The following is a 17,955-nucleotide window of genomic DNA, read 5'->3' as shown; positions in this document are numbered from 1 at the left end:
AATAAAACACCTGATGGCGTCAGCGTGACGTCGTCAGGATGGCTCCCTCTCAAGCTCTTGTTGACAAAACAACAAAATGTTCTAATAGCTTCCTGCCATCATGTATTCCCACTAATTCCTCCATCAGGAACCAAAACACCCTGCTGTCATCCGTGCGCGTGAGGTTTGCCTGCGAACTCGGGACTGGTTGATGCTGAGCAGACAAAAAACCGGTGATGGTCACATCTCCATAGCAACGCCTGAAGTTGCCTAATGATGTTCACAATGCGCAAATCTTCCCAGCTGTTCGTTTCTCCATATCGTGCACAATTAAACGACTGCAGTCTGTTGCGCCTGTGTGTGTGTGTGTGTGTGTGTGTGTGTGTGTGTGTGTGTGTGTGTGTGTGTGTGTGTGAGTGTGTGTGTGTGTGTGTGTGTGTGTGTGTGTGTGTGTGTGTGTGTGTGTGTGTGTTCTCGCACGTTCAGAGTCACGCGAGTAAAGAAAGTTAAAAACAAAGTTTTTCCAAAGTTTAAAACTCTGAACAAACCCAAACGTTGAGCGGTGGAGCGGATGGGAACTTACCGGTTTGAACCTGCTGCCTGTGCGCACCGGGAAACCAACCATGCTGCGGAAACTCAGCAGCGCAAAGACGCAGCAGCACATGAGCAGGGAAGTCCGCATCCTCACCACCGTGCGGAGCCGCGCTGCTGGCTTTTGGCGCAGCAGAGTGCGGTGAGCAGACTGACTCTCTCTCTCTTTAAACAGACTCGGATTTCTTTGTTCCCGGTGTTTTTTTTTTCTCCCTCACACACTGTTTCTCTGGAGCCCCGGGCTGATAATACCACCCGCTCCCATGTGACACTTTAACTCTTTCACCGCCGCACTTCCAGCTTCAAACTCCAGTTTTACGTCAGTCAAATCCCAATTGGCATAAAAACATCTGTAACAAACAAACAGCGAAGCGCAGCGTAAACTGGCGCACTTAAGCACTCTTTAGGAGCAATTAAAATAACCAGAAACCCCAAAAGTACAGCCTGTTTAATGAGGAGAAAACAAAGAGTAAAGTTAAGGTTGAATTAGTATTCACGTTCCACTCATCTTTAATCTAGAACATCATCATGGGGCTCCACGCAATTGTAAAATATTAAAAACACGTTATTACATTTGTTAAAAATTAGCGTCAAAATAAATGTTTACAATAGATTCATAATGTAGAAATTTACATCTAAATGTCTGGAATAAAATCTGTGACATTTAAAGTAAACGGCCTGAATTTGAAATAGCGCCTTCTAGAGTTCTGGAACCCCCCAAGGCGCTTTACAACACAATCAGTCATTCACCCATTCACACCCCGGTGGGGATGAGCTATGATGTAGCCACAGCTGCACTGGCGCCACCGGTCCCTCCGACCACCCCCAGCGGGGGGGGGGGGGGGGGGGGGGGGGGGGTGTTAAGTGTCTTGCCCATTGACATTAATATAGGTCTTGCCCAAGGACACAACGACAGTGACAGACTGAGCGGGGCTCAAACCTGCAATCTTCAGATTACGGGGCGAGCACTTAAAAGTCCTTTATCGTGTAAAATCCACTTGAGTTTTGGACCGTGATTGCTTCTTGCGTGCATTTTCCTGTTTTTCAGCTCTGCACATTTATGCCAAGCTAATGTATTCAGCTGGATGGGTTGTTACTGCGTCATCACGTCTGCTTCTCCCCATCCAGCTAGTATATGTAGATCTGGACTGTAAACACTGAGACCCAGTCTCTCCATGTAGCTAGCAGGGGGGTTAATCTCCTGTTGTGAGGAAGTCATTTCTTTATTAGTCTAGAGCCCAAAAAATGCATTTGTATCTGCAATACGCACAGGATCACTGCCAAGTCTTCCAGAAGAAGAGTTTAATCTGCAGAAATTGTTGGATTTTATCTTCAAGAGTGCTCAAAAACCAGGCCAGAATGTGACCGAGACCCACAGACTGCTGGTTAAACCGCCGCCGTTACCAGAGCAGGTTTTCTGACGGATTACTCATGCCAAATGTCAAAACTGCAATAGCAAATCTGCAACTCTAGCGAGCTTAAAACATTTTTTCATGCCTCTTAAAGCCCCACTCTAATAATCTTTTTAGCTGATTTAAATGGTTCTCAGTGGTCTTTAAACTAGTCACAATCCCAAAACCTGTGCCGTTTTCTAGTACCTAGCAGTAGCTCATTAACTATTGGCCTCTGGGTTGTGGGCAGAGCCGTCGGCACAGAGGACAGTTACACTCTAGCAAGCAGAACATGCAGGTTCAGGCCAAACACCAAATAAAGGGATACATCATATAAGTATTTTATTTTCTCAGGTGTTAAGCTTGGATGAATCCAGGAAATTTTAGTTAAACTCAGAGGTGTGGTGGAATTATTTATCGGACAAATTATAGAATAAGATTTCTATTTATTTAAAAGTACTTTATTTGTCCTAACCAATACTGGACTTTGTCCAAATTAAACTGAAGAGACTCTTGAATTTCCTGTAAGCCAAAATTTGGGTAATATGGCGTCTTCAGTATATAGTTGAACTGAGCATGCAGTACATCGTAGGTGCACTATTAATAAAGATAGAAAATAAAAGAGGCCCCAGAGATGATCCTTGAGGAACGCCTCTAGCGACTCCACGCTGCCTGAACAGAAACCCTTAAAAATAAACACATTAACCCTAACCCTAACCCTAAAGGAGATATAGAGCTTAGCTGATGGCTAAAGGCTTCAGCGATTGTTGGGATTGTTGGTAAGACTATCAAATCTGATGCGCTGGGAGGTCCCATGCAGATTGTTCATTTCTTGGAGTTTTTAAAATCATAATTCAAACTGTTCCTAAAACATTTGCTTCAACATTCCTAGTTTGAGTTAGCCTAGTGAACTAGACCAAATTCTTGCTTTGCAAATACATTTATATATATAAAATATAGATATTTTTATATATCTCCTTATCAGACTATATATTCACATATAAAGTCTGGCTTGCCAGGCTAAGTTTGAGTTACGATTCCTCTGTTTCTTTATTCACTTTATAAATAATTTAAATAAAATTTTAGGATTTGTGTTGAAATATTTTGAGAAGAAATGTCATTCAAAAGCTACTTTAAACTTTTCATTTCCCGTTATTGTTACGAGGAGCTAAATCTGAAATATCTCACCCTTGGAAATGCTTCTTTCTAGGGATTGTGCTAAATCAATAAAGCTGCTTTGCCTTTAAAACCAGTTAAAAGATTAAAACCTGTTTTTAATACTGAATTACATATTATCTAATGTTAATATAACTTTATGTAGCGCCATGAATGGCCTCTAATTTGTGACAAAGGCCACATTTTCCCAGCTGGGTCAAGCTGGGTCGAGCTGTAACTTTGCCCACTGATTAACTCGCCAGGAGCCGTGATGTCTGCTGAAACATCTTCATCTGCTGCTGTTCCGTCCCAAGATGAAGGACACTTCAAGCTTCACAATAATAATTTTAATAAACTCTATGACTTAATTACTGTTCATTACAACCATCATAAATAATCTCTTGGTTCAGTATAAATGTATTTTAATTACCGAAATGACTTATTATGCTTTGAATAATATAATTATTGTTGATGATCGGTTATGTGTGTTCAGCAAACCAGATGGTCATCTTGCACGTTTAACCACCACACACAGAGGGTATCCAGGGTAAAGAGTAAAACACCTCACATGTCGTTATCTCATGACCAAGCTTTCTGACGTTGAGAGGGCGTGTTCTGAGGGTTTTGTTAAAACCAAATCCCGCAGCAAAAAGTTCAGTTCTTGAACCATACCAGCAGACGAGGGACGGCCGCCCAAGTCTCTACTATCATTCTGTCACGCCGATAGAATTGCTTCGAATAAACGCAACTGTAAACAGCTGACGCAAATCTCCTTCAGAGTTATTGATTTTGAGATGCAAATCGTTTCACCAGTCGAGTGACCCACGGAGACATCTCAGGACCGAAATGGTCACACTAAGGTCCTTCTACCAACCTCGTGCCCGGAGGACATCATCTCCACCTCACATCTCGGATCCAGAAGAGGGTCTCCTCATACTGGGTGAGGTAGACACTTTCGACAGATTGCGTCTGCATGCTGTTTTCGATAAAACCAACTCAGTTATCTGCAAAACCAACTTTACCACCCAGAGCGCTTCTCTCTCTGAAAGAAACCTGATATTCATTCACGCATTCAAAAACTCGCATTTTTATTTTAGCTTCCATTCAGTCACAGGTTTGCCTTTAAACAAGTTTTAATATCAAATTGTCTATTCAAAAATTGTCATTTCTAAAAGTGTTAGTAATACATTCTTAACTTTAGAAACTTGACTTTTCTTTGAAATGAAACACAGAAATGGTGTATATATTTTTGGTTATTGAAAAAGCAAAGATTCCTTTAAACTTCTGATTAAATAAATAAACTTTTGCTATTAAATTTAATTATCTTAAAATTAAACATTAATTTTTGGATTAAAAAAAGACCAAGCTCGTTGGCATGTGAACTTCTATCGAATATATAATATCCTAGATATTTATATGTGATAGAAGCTTCATTGTTAACTTGTTTGAGCTTTTCTCAGAATTTAACAAAGCTGATAGCAAACAGTGTTAATTCTAACCACGCTACATCCACCAGGGGGCAGTAGACATGAATAGGTTCTGATGAAGGTACTAATCCTGATGCTCCATCTGGAAGATGTAGGCAGAAGTGGTTTTATGGGGTTTATAGGAGTAAAGAGGATGTATCTGTGCTGCAACTAGTTTACAGAACTTCAGTGTGAAGATTAGTTTTGAAAGACTAAACTGAACTGTAGAAAAACACATCACAAGGTGTTTAGCTAGAGTTGTAGTATCCATAAAGTGCACGACACCCATCTGCTAATAAATCAGCTGCAAGAGAAAGGTTCTGGATCTAATGATGCATCTTCGTGTCACAAACATGGAGATACTAATACTTTTCTCCAGTAAAATGTGTCTTTTGGCTCTGAAACCACTCAGCTGTTGTTGTGCTCTGGTTTTCGCTCCACTGCTGTTTGTGATTAGCCGAAGCTCGAAAGAACGTGTCCTAAAAATAGAAAAATGATTGTAACTTCTAAACGACTCCCAGCAACATTCCTGTCTGTCTTCGTGAAAAACTGGTTTGATCAAACAAATTCCTGCAGGCAGCACGAAGCTTCTCCGATTAATAAGTCAAATGTTTGCTAATAACGTTTTAGTTCAATGTTCTCAAATGCATGAATGGAAATGTTCTGATGCTCCACGCATTCAAATTTGTCAACGTCTTGGAGTAGAACCGCAAAACTAAAGGGCAGAATAAAATAGACCTTTTGTTTAGTTAACCCTAACCTGCTGGTCAGAACATTTTAGCCTATTTTTCTTATTCAAGCATGAACTGAAAGATGTTTACTACTGCTACTAAACTTTATTTATATAGTGCCTTCACATGGCCCAAGGACCAAACAAAGCGCTGCACAGCAGAAGTAAACATTAAAAAAAAATAAAACCATTTAAAAACCAACAAAAACATGCAGATAAAATCTAGGTGGGGCAGCAAAAAAGTGCAAAGCCATCCATTAACGAGGCTCTCCTTGAATAAAAGCTAAAGAATAAAAGTGAGTTTTCAGCTGGCTCTTAAACTTGCTGAGCGTGGTGGCCTGTTTAACACATGTAGGTAGCTCATTCCAGAGCCTCGGCCCTGTAATGGGTTAGAATTACATTTAATTAATGACCATAAGACATTAAAGATTCATATCTAGTATGAATCCCATCTTACGGACACTGGGTTATTTAAATCAGAAGACTGGATCTTTTTATTACAGGGAAATTAAATAAACACTTTGCATGAACTGAGAGACGAGAGAAGAGAGAGAGACTTGCAAACGTTTAAGGAAATTTATTTACTAAACAATTTTAAACAATGTAGCAAGACTAACTCTCTAATGATGGATGTTCTGTTGGAATGAAGTGTGAGGTGAAAGGTGTGTGTGTGTGTGAACGATGTCAAGTTCAGAACCTCCGTGTCCGGAGAAGCGAGTCTGAGTGGGAGATGATGTTTTGCTCCTTACTGATCAAGTTTGAACCCGTGGTCATAAACACATGAGACGCCAGTTTGTCGCATCCGCATACCCTTCAGTGAGACCTCCACGGTGGATCCAGAATGCCCAGGTCCTGCAGGACCTTCCTTCCGGTACCGGAGCCGATCGTACAGCGTCACAGCACGACAGACTACCGACAGCACGACAGCACAGAGAAAGCGCGACCCCCTCGAGATTGTAGTCTGTGTTTAGGAACGACCAACAGTCCTTGGTGATGATTGAATAAAAAGTTAAACTATGTTTATAATATGATAAATAACGGAGCGCCCCAAAACAACCTAAAACTGCCAAAAAGAGCTTTTATCTTGATGTGGAAGTTAATAAAAAATCTCCGTACATCCATCTCTCTCTCTCTCTCTCTCTCTCTCTCTCTCTCTCTCTCTCTCTCTCTCTCTCTCTCTCTCTCTCTCTCCGTGTGTGTGTTTTGATGGGGGGGGGTCTCTGGGGGACACATTTGCATCTGAGGCGATTTAAATCTCTAACAAACCTAATATGCATCAAGAAAAAGTGCAATCTTTAGCTGGGATTCAAACCAGCAACCCTGTAGCTGTGTGCTGAACTGTATACATACATCATGCATACATATGTATTTACAGTATGTCGACGTTGTCTCGGTTTAAAGATCATCTTATGTTAAAGAACAAACAGAACCAGAACAACTAGGGACCCGTTTGGATTATTGTGGTAAAAAGAGGCTCATCAAACTCTGTATTCATCTGTGAGTTTGGAAGTAAATTTTAGAAAAGTTAAATCAACTCTCACTCGTTGAGTCACTATGGCAACTACAGGAGAAAACATCCAGTATTCGACTGAGACTGGAGCAAACCTGCTACCTTCTGGTTAGGGAGCGGGACCTTTACTTGGCCACCATCAGGTTGTGCAGAACAGCGCAGCCAGGTTCCTGACTGGGACCAGGAAACGGGACCACATCAGTCCGGTTCTGGCCTCCCTGCACTGGCTTCCGATTTGCTATCGTTCACACTTCAGACTCCTCGTCTTTGTTTTTAATTTCTTCCCGGGTGGTGTCCCCCTATCTAGCCACGCTCCTGAACAGACATTTCCCATCACGCGCTCTGCGCTCCTCTGACAAGGCCTGCTCGTTGTCCCTCGTTCTAGGCGTCGTACTCGCGGGGCTTTCTCAGTCCTAGCACCGTCTCTCTGGAACCAGTTGCCACCCTCAGTTAGGCTGTCCCCATCTCTGCCAGTCTTCAAGAGTCGCCTAAAAGCCCACCTCCTCCACTTGGCGTTTCCAGAACATGTTTGACTTTGGCCCTCTTTTGTGTTGATTTTATCTCACAGTTTTCATTGGTTCACTTTTTCCCTTGTTTTACACATTTGTCTTCTACTAGAATGTTTAACCTTTTTTGTCATTTGTAATCTGTAATTTGAATTGCTTTTATTTTCTGATTTATTCACTTTCTTTAACTTTGTACTGCACCATGTTCAGCGCCTTGGGCTTCCTGACAGGGTTGCGGAAGGCGCTTTATAAATAAAGCTTTGATTTGATTTGATTGATTTGATCGCAGTTTAAAGCTGGATATTTGTGATCAGAAGGTAAATCGTGCCAAAGACCTAAAGTTACTCCTAACTAACCCCGACTACTAACCCCCCCTTGTGAGGTGACTGGTCAGCAGAAAACATGAAACGGAGTGAGGATTCCTGCTTAAACTCTAAGTTTTATTCTTTACTGTTGATTTTATTTATTGGAGCTCTTTGATCCTCTTCGGGCGTGCTCTAACAGGTCCTCTTGGTCTCCTGAAGGGGAAACGCCTCCACTGAGCTTGATGAGCAGGTAAACTTTCCCTGTTCCTGCTGCTGTTTGTGTGGAAAACAAAGTTCTATTTTCTGATTTGTGGTTATGTTTTGAAGGAGAGAAAACCCCGCGGTGCGTTTAGGATTATAATTACAACCCCTAGCAGCTGTAAAGACCTCAGCCGTGACTTCCTGCTAAAGGCTGCTTTAGGTGTAATAAACTGATCAGGCCTCTCATCCTGCTGCTGTAATGAAAGGGTGAACAGAAAGTGACTCTGCTCATTTCTGGCTGGACGCTGTCATTAATGTTCCTAATTCACAAAGTTTCAGAAGCTCATTAAAGCTCGGTTTATGGAGTTTAGACGTTTCCTGCATGCAGAAAATAAAGTCTGAGGGTCAGCAGATCGACTCGGGTTTTAGAGGTGCTAACTGTTCCAAGATCAAGACTAGAATCTTCTTTCAGTCCTCAAAACAGCTCAATCATTCACAACTATTTATTATTTATTTGATGTACTTGGAATGAATTTCTTGTCGAATAGCTGAGAACCAGACCGTCTGGTTTGATATCGCGTTTAAACGCAGCATGCCGGCTGACCAAAGCGCTGCACAGCCAACAGTCATAAAGAGTTTTTATTTTCTTCTTGCATGAGAAACAAAACAAAGTCGCATGAATCAGGTTTCACTTGACCTCAATCATTATGCAGATTTTAATCTTGTGTTTTTTGTTGAAGGGAAACGAAGTAAATCAAGCCTCTCCTGGATTTAACCAAGCAGACGGGTAGGAGCCTCCTATTGGATAATTACTGCAACAAGTTATTTAACCCAACAATGAGCTGCTTCTCATGTCTTAAACAACCAGGAGGAAAGGCACATCTGGTGGTCAGAGGACCGGTGGGATCTGCGTGTCCCAGGGCAGCTGTGGCTGCGATGTAGCTCATCACCACCAGCGTGAGTGGATGTGTTGTAAACGGGGTTGTAGAACTACTGGAAGGTACCAAATTACATATAGGACATTTACCTTTTGCGTTTATGTTTATGTATTTAGCAGACGCTTTTGTCCAAAGCGACTTACAAGTGATAATCGGCATGTTGCTCTTGAGGCTAACAACAACAATAACAACAACAACTTGACATCAATCATGGAGAGGAGGGAACAAGGAGTGGACAGTAGAGAAGGGGGGGACGGGTGCAGGGAGGGTGCTAGTTAAGAAGATGCTCTCTGAAGAGCAGGGTCTTCAAGAGTTTCTTGAAAATTGAAAAGGAAGCTCCTGTTCTGGTAGTGCTTGGAAGGTCATTCCACATTTGTGGAACGATGCATGAGAAGAGTCTGGATTGTCCTGAGCGTGGTGAAGGCACTGCTAGCCGACGATCCTGTGATGACCGGAGGGCCGGGCCGAGACGTAAGCCTTTGCAAGAGGATTCAGGTAGATGGGAGCCGTACCGTCTCGGACTTTGTATGCTAGTGTTAGCAATTTGAATTTGATGCGTGCAGCTAGCGGTAGCCAGTGGAGCTCAATGACCAGAGGGGTGACATGCTCTTTTTGGCTGATTGAGGACCAGACGCGCCGCTGCGTTCTGGACCATTTGAAGAAGTCTCACAGTACAGCCTGGAAGACCAGTTAGAAGGGCATTGCAGTAATCGAGGCGGGAGATGACAGTAGATTGCACCAGGAGCTGGGTGGCATGTTGTGTTAGGTATGGTCTGATCTTTCGTATGTTATACAGCGCAAAGCGGCATGAACGAGCAACAGAGGCAACATGATCTTTAAAGGTCAGGTGTTCATCAATCACAACACCCAGATTTCAAACTGCTTTTGAAGGAGCCAGAGATAGGAAGTCATATTGGATTGAGATATTGTGCTGTATGGATGGTTTTGCTGGGATGACAAGTAGATCAGGTTTAGAGAGGTTGAGTTGGAGATGGTGGGATTTTATCCATTTTGATATGTCAGAGAGACAGTTTGATATTCGTGCAGAGACAGCGTGGTCGTCCGGTGGAAATGACAGATAGAGCTGGGTGTCGTCTGCATAGCAGTGGTAGGAGAAGCCATGTGATCGAATGATCTCACCCAGTGAGGTGGTGTATATGGCAAAGAGAAGAGGTCCTAGAACAGAGCCCTGGGGAACTCCTGAATGCTCCTTGAATGCTTTTAACCCTTCATTGATTCACAACAAGAGATTGGTCCTGTTAACTTTAATATTTATAGTTTTTACATCCATGTGATGCAAAAAAATGTCTGTGTTGAAGTTTCAGCCTGACTTTTACAGCTCGTTTCTGACCAAACCCTCGTTTTGAACTTTCCAAAAAGTCTTTGAAGTTGATGGGTTTAAACTTCTCTGGGTTCTCCAGGAAACCTATTAGGCACCTTCTGACTCTTGTGATTGCTCTGATTAAATGAGCAATGGTCCCAATACGTCCTCCTGCATGAGGATTTGTGTTTTTCAACACAACAGCAGCTCCCAATTAAAGCAGAAATTAGAATCCGAGCTGCTGCCAAGTGCAGTAAGTCGAATCTGAGCTGCACCAGTAGAGGGAAGTGCAGGAAGCTGCAGATTAAAGCCAGCGGATAATGCATGCAATGCAGGAAAGATAATAAACATTCAAAGTTAGAAGGACATAAAAGATTCCTCCTGCAGCCGACTGATTCAGATGTAAAGCAGACACGATCCAGTGTCGGCCTCTTTAGAGGAAAAAATGAAGTTTTAAACAGTTAACATAAAAAGCTTTTGGGAAGTAAAATAATTCTCAGCTTTGAATGCAAGCTTGTGCCTTTGGACAAACCTTAGCTTTCAGAGCATCATTCAGCCAGTTTAGAGCCTGTTTTTGTGCGCCACTTAATCTCTAGTTTCAGGGCAGTTCACGGGGCTTTAAATAGATAAAACTTTTACACTCGTTAGCTTAGCGTTGATCTGTGGTTTCCCCAGAGGAAGGATTAAAACATTTCTGTAACTTTTAACTGCCTCAACGTTTAGAAGAGCAGAGCCCTTTTAAGCTTTGGTTTTGGCTGAGCTCAGACCAGCTGTTAGCATATCAGTCCTGAAGGATTCTCTGAACGTGTTTACAAGTAAGATGTTTATTATTATTGTTATTATTATATAAAGGCCTTTAAAGAGCAAGTCAACCCCTACCAGAGTCTAACTCCACTCCCACTTCATGTTTGAAAAATGCAACACATGCTGTTGCCTGGCAGACCGAGAGGGCGGAGCTGCTAACAAATACACACACACACAGGCTCAGGACAGCATTGTGACATCATAATGTACCAGATGACATCATAGCATACCTCTTAGCCAATAGCGGTGGCAGATTTAAATTAGAATACAGTGCAGAGTTTTTACCTGACAACGGCACAACTGCCAGTTTTAGGCAGAATATTTAAATTTTAACTAAGATGCACTGAAGTGCAAAATTATTGACGACACGTGTCTGCAGCACGATTAGAAACTCGTTTATTTAGTTTATCAGCAAAAAAAAAGTTTATTTGGGGGTGACTTGCTCTTTAAGGCGGGTTAGTCTCATGAATGCAACCTGAGCTCCATCTGGGTGTTCATTGGGTTTTAATTAAGTTTTACTCTAAAATAGATCATCTTAAAATATTTGGTCATTTTAACGTTCTGCTCTTCACAAGAAAAATAAATGTTATAAGTTTTGTTTCTTTTGTTTCAAATTAGCAAATTGCAAAAGTTAAAATTTGTAAATTTGAACAAGAATAAAACAATTTCCAGCTTTTTGGATCCATTGAAAAACATTTGGTGGCTCTTTTATTCTGTTTTCATGAAGAAACTCCTAGTTAAGTTCTGAATGAAAGTTTTCATGGATTATGTTTTTATTTACCTTACGTAATAAAGATCTGCCCTCTTTAGGACTCCCTCATTTAAAGCTGTTTTTAAATATTAGGCATGTTTCCTGTCAGATATTTAAAAGATAAACTTGTGTTCTTTGATTTATTTGTCTCATAAAAATTTATTCAACCAGGAGGATACCTAAATGAAGACTCAGGACACGCTGGAGGAACTATGTTTCTCAGCTGGCCAGGGAAATAATTGGGTGGGTGGATGGATGGATGGATGGATGGATTGGTGGATGGGTGGGTGGGTGGGTGGGAGAATGGTTGGATGGATGGGTGAATGGATGGATGGGTGATTGGACGGATGGATGGATGGATGGGTGATTGGACGGATGGATGGATGGATGGGTGGGTAGGAGAATGGTTGGATGGATGGGTGAATGGATGGATGGGTGATTGGATGGATGGGTGATTGGACGGATGGATGGATGGATGGATGGATGGATGGATGGATGGATGGATGGGTGAGTGAGTGGGAGAATGGTTGGATGGATGGGTGATTGGATGGATGGATGGATGATTGGATGGAAGAATGGATGGATGGATGGATGGATGGATGGGTGGGTGGGTGGGTGGGAGAATGGTTGGATGGATGGGTGATTGGAAGGATGGGTGATTGGACGGATGGATGGGTGATTGGATGGATGGATGGATCGTTGGGTGGGTGGGAGAATGGTTGTCTGGATGGGTGAATGGATGGATGGATGGATGGGTGATTGGATGGATGGATGGATGGATGGGTGATTGGATGGATGGATGGATGGGTGGGTGGGTGGGAGAATGGTTGGATGGATGGGTGAATGGATGGATGGATGGGTGAATGGATGGATGGATGGATGGATGGGTGAGTGGGAGAATGGTTGGATGGATGGGTGATTGGATGGATGGGTGATTGGACAGATGGATGGATGGATGGATGGGTGAGTGGGAGAATGGTTGGATGGATGGGTGATTGGATGGATGGATGGATGGATGATTGGATGGAAGAATGGATGGATGTATGGATGGATGGGTGAGTGGGTGGGTGGGTGGGAGAATGGTTGGATGGATGGGTGATTGGAAGGATGGGTGATTTGATGGATGGATGGATCGTTGGGTGGGTGGGAGAATGGTTGTCTGGATGGGTGAATGGATGGATGGATGGATGGGTGATTGGATGGATGGATGGATGGGTGATTGGATGGATGGATGGATGGGTGGGTGGGTGGGAGAATGGTTGGATGGATGGGTGAATGGATGGATGGATGGGTGAATGGATGGATGGATGGATGGATGGGTGAGTGGGAGAATGGTTGGATGGATGGGTGATTGGACGGATAGATGGATGGGTGATTGGATGGATGGATGGATGGATGGTTTGTTGGATTGAAATGAATGTGATATGATAAACAATCATTTGTCATATTTTTATTTACGATATGAAACCATGAATATTAGACTTTTAACACCAACAGATGAAGTGTTTTAAAAGTGGGAACAATATTTCATAATTAGTAAAACTGAACAAATCTATTTACAGAGGCTCAGGAATGCTGGAAGTTCCCGGCCTCCATCCGTCCTTGTCCCATTGTTCAGGTGAAATCAAGCCGTGGATCTTTTCATATGAGAAGTTTTTATTGTCTGGTTCTGATTCAGCAGCTGTCGGCCCGTTCTGTGTGGCAGCTTCTTTATCATGTGCTGCGATCATCTTGATTGCGCTCCTGCGATTAGAATCACAAAGCATGAAAAACAAGAACATAAGAGTCTGCGTTCCCGTCAGCTGGGCTGGCGTTGGTCTGTGAGATGAGGGATTATCCTCGCTCTGACTTGAAACACAGACGTTTGTACACAACAGTCAGGTAAACCTGGTGAAGAGACTTGGCCCACGTCTTCATTCTGACAGCACAGACAAATCTTTCATATTTGTTGACAAAAAGTAAGAAGAAATTTAGGCAGTTTTGAACTCTTTAAATGTAAAATATCCTAAATAATTCCAAATAAATGGATTTCATGTCCTTTGGAATTGAAGTGCTAACAGCCGGTTTGAGCACAGCCAAGAAGAGTGTTGTGCAGGTTTTTAAAGGTTAAGTCTCCTAAATTTCCCTTAAAGTTTTTTGGACTGCTTGGTGCAACGTTTTATTAAATTCTAATGTTTATGAAACTAAATTTCACTGTCAGCATAACAGGATGTTGCACGAACATTCAGTGTTGAATTTGAACAGGAATGTGAAATCCTAGACATCTCAAAATGGAAGCAAAATGTCACGACTGCTTTCCTCCTAGCCGTTAGCTCATCAACCCTGTAAGATTTAAAGAGCAAGTCACCCCTTACAAGAAGCGGACTTCACTCCCACTTCATGTTTGAAAAATGCAACAAATGCTGTTGCCTAGCAGATCGAGAGGGTGGAGCCACTAACAAATACACACACTCACGACATTGTGACATCATAATGTACCAGTTTACATCATAGCATACCTCTTAGCCAATAGCGGTGGCAGATTTAAATTCAAATGCAGTGCAGAGTTTTTACCTGACAACGGCACAACACTGACAGTTTCAGGCAGAAAATTTAAATTTTAACTAAAATGCACTAAAGTGCTAAACTATTGACTACACGTGTCTGCAGCACGATTAGACACGCATTTATATAGTTTATCAGAAAAAAATTGTTGATTTGGGGGTGACTTGCTCTTTAAACTCTATTTTTCCAAACAGAGGCTGTTTACTTTTCAATAAAGCCCAAAATTCCCCAAAGTGTGCTACTTCAACAACCCATCCATCCATCCATCCATCCGTTTTCGGCCGCTTATCCGAGGTCGGGTCGCGGGGGCAGCAGCTTAAGCAGGCCGGCCCACATTTCCCTCTCCCCGGCCACCTGGGCCAGATCCTCTGAGGGAATTCCAAGGCGTTCCCTGGCCAGCCGTGAGACATAGTGTCTCCAGCGTGTCCTGGGTCTTCCTTTAGGTCTCCTCTCGGTTGGACGTGCCCGGAAAACCTCACCAGGGAGGCGTCCAGGAAGCATCCTGACCAGATGCCCGAGCCACCTCTACTGGCTCCTCTCGATGTGGAGGAGCAGCGACTCCAACAACCTCACAGACCAAGATCACTGTGTTCTTAATGAGGTTTACTCTGAGTGTGACGGGTAGAAAACTCCTTATTCCTACACGATTTTAGCCTTGCACTGCAAGGTTTTCCAAACGACTCGACACGGGGCGGGGCCACACACAGAGATCTGGCTTTGTCCTGTCTGGTTCTGAAAACTGGTCCGGCTCCACCAGCCTTTGCAAACGGTGTCTAAAAGATGAAACCAAGCGCCGGACTCTCTGCTACGTAAACACACTCGGCCAAACATTTACTTTCAGTCCCTCAAAGTGGACGAGTCTCGGTTTTAGGTTCTCTACTGGAAAACGACTCAAACGGGAACATTTGGAACTGTTTTGGTAAATGAAGATCACATGTTGTGGCTGAATGACTCAGAACGAACCAGGCAAAGAAAAAAGTCAAATCTGTCAAAGGTTAGAAATTAAGGTGTGTGTGTGTGTGTGTGTGTGTGTGTGTGTGTGTGTGTGTGTGTGTGTGTGTGTGTGTGTGTGTGTGTGTGTGTGTGTTATTTACAGAAGTGGATTAAACACTCTTGCTGCTCCAGTGGGAATTCTGTGCAGCTGGAAGGAGAATAATGGCCGGTCGGGTGTCACCAGCGGGAACAAAATGGCTCTTTGAAGAGTTTCACACAGATTTATGATCATTAGGACCAAAGACGAGAGACGAAAGGTAATTTATTCCATCTGCTAATAAAACCAATCTGAACAAAATAATAAAACTTCTTATGATTCATGCCAACAGCTAAAAAGCTTAAACAGATTCTTCTCTTGCCTTGATAAGTTCATGTGAACGTTTTCCAGGCAGATTGTGGTAAAAGAACAGCTAAAACAGCACCCCCACCCCCGGACCGGACCCCTAAAGACGGGGCGCTGCCGTACTGTGATGCTTACTTATGTTGGAGTACCCCCGTTTTAAACCACCACCTCGTCCTGCCTGTTTAGAGTCTGGGCCAAAAGCACCCCGGCTAGGTTGCAGGGGATTTGCATTCTTTATTCCAGATTCAGGAGTCACCAGCCTGTGAATGGCTGAATGACTGATTGTGCTGTGAAGCGCCTTGGGGGGGGGGTGTAGAACCCTAAGAAGGAGCTATACAAATACAGCCTATTTACCATACCATGTTTATTTATATAGCTCATTTAAAAACAGCATGACAGCTGACCAAAGTGCTGTACAGTAAAAAGGACAAACGCCAAGATAAAAACAGATAAAAGTCATATAGGAGGTAAGAGGTAAAATCTGAAAAATTGTAAAACAAACAAACAACAATAAAATACAAAGTCACAATAAAACGTAAAAACACTAAAAACTAGATCATTGAATAAAAGCTAAATGATAGAAGAAGGTCTTCAGTACCAACTTTAGTCAACCCAGTTCTGGGGCCTGTTGAACACTAAGGGGGAGAGCGTTCCTGAGTTTAGGAGCAGCGAACGCAAAGGCCCGCTCTCCACGAGATTTATGCCTCATTTTCGGGATGCACAAAAGCAAATGATCTGCAGATCTCAGGTTTCTGGTTGGAGCATAAAGCTTTATCAGTTCTGAAAGATAAGCCGGGGCTTGACCATTCAGAATGTTGTAGACAAAGGTCAGAACCTTAAATTGGATGCGGTATTTAACAGGCAGCCAGTGCAAGCGTGCAAGGACGGGTGAAATGTGACAGCGTCTCGAGGTGTTTGTCGGGAGCCTAGCTGCCGCATTTTGCACTCTCTGTAGATGCTCGATTGCTGAGGCGCTGACACCAACAAGTAGTGAGTTGGCATAGTCTAAACGTGTAGTTACAAAGGCGTGAACAACAGACTCCAGCTGAGGTCGACTGACTATTGACTTTAAGCGCGAGATGCGACGTAGTTGAAAAAAACAGGACTGGAATGTAGAGTTAATTTGTGAACTCATTAACAGATCAGAGTCAGGTTTCACTCCCAGACTGGATACACAGGATGTAAGATTTAAAAACGGTAGAGAGTAATCACCAGGTGCATGCTTTGGATTTACATGGATAAAAAGAATGGCATCGGTCTTATTTTCGTTAAGGCAAAGGAAGTTCTCCGACAGCCAGCCTTTTACTGCAGTAATACAGTCGACAAGGAGGCGTGTTGAGTCAGGTTGACTTAACGCCAGATAAATCTGGCGATCGTCCGCGTAAAGGTGATAACTTATTCCAAGGTTAGACAGAATCATCCCCGATGGCAATAAGTAAATCGAGAATAGGAGTGGCCCTAGAATCGAACCCTGAGGCACACCCCAGCGAAGTGGAGTAGATGGAGAGGAAAAGCTGTCAATGTGACAAATATGATCTGAACCAATGAAGTGGGATCCCTGTTACCCCCAACCTCATCTCCAACCTCCTAAGTAGTTTGTCATGGTCCACTGTGTCGAAGGCAGCAGAGAGGTCCAGCATTAACAGAAGGACATGAGAACCAGAATCAGTTGCCACCAGGATATCGTTTAATACACGAAGATGTGCAGTTTCTGTGCTGTGGTGAGGTGAGGTCTAAAGCCAGACTGAAAGTGATCGAGGAGGCTATGATCTCCTAAGTAACTGGAAATTTGAGTGTGAACTACTTTCTCAATATTCTTGGATTTACCATTTTACTAACCACTGGGACCGCCTACAGCGGTACGTCTGGCTGAGAGCGTTTCAAACACGTCCACTTAGAAACGTAAAAGTTTTAACTAGGATCCTCGGTCTCCTGGTCTCCAAGTGAATCGTGAAATCTTCCCGTCACACTCATTAAATAGCTTTGCTGTAACTTTACCTGGCAGGGACTGAGGAAAACCCAGTGGGTGTGGGAGTAGACTAATGTCATGCCTGGGGGCATCTGGGACCATCTGTCGATATGAGATGACATTTTTCCCACTCGGTGGGCCACAACTGCTTACGTTTATTTTGCATAAATCCTTGGTTATACGAATCCTCAGGTATCTAACTTCCGCTGAGTCCCGACTGAAGCTGAACCTACTGAATAGATTGATCGTCATATACTTCAGCTCTGAGAAGCTCATTTATTTTGCTTTCAGGATCTCTCTGAAGCCATCCAGTGTTGGTTGGTGTCTCAGGGTGGTCAGTTTACAACATCAATTATCTGGTCATAAAAAAGGTCACAAGTTTGATCTCTGCTACAACTAACATGTCCATCAGCTGGCGTCTGTCCCGAGGTGAACACTGAGCCATTGTGAGTCTGAAG

General features: G+C 43.0%; 1 protein-coding gene across 1 annotated transcript in view; it reads right to left on the bottom strand.

Moving 5' to 3' along the window:
* Nucleotides 1-803, bottom strand: part of mmp11a (matrix metallopeptidase 11a) — a 20,638-nt gene extending 19,835 nt beyond the window's left edge. Inside the window, exon 1 of the mRNA XM_054731059.2 lies at nt 563-803. Within this exon, the coding sequence (XP_054587034.2) occupies nt 563-661 (99 nt within the window). The 5' untranslated portion in view covers nt 662-803. The remainder of the gene's footprint in view (nt 1-562) is intronic.
* Between the last annotated feature and the right edge of the window lie 17,152 nt (nt 804-17,955).

This window comes from Nothobranchius furzeri, chromosome 10, assembly GCF_043380555.1.
Source record: "Nothobranchius furzeri strain GRZ-AD chromosome 10, NfurGRZ-RIMD1, whole genome shotgun sequence".
Classification (NCBI taxonomy): Eukaryota; Metazoa; Chordata; class Actinopteri; order Cyprinodontiformes; family Nothobranchiidae; genus Nothobranchius; species Nothobranchius furzeri.
The sequence above is the reverse complement of the archived record's forward strand: the minus strand, read 5'-3'. Positions and strand labels throughout refer to the sequence as shown.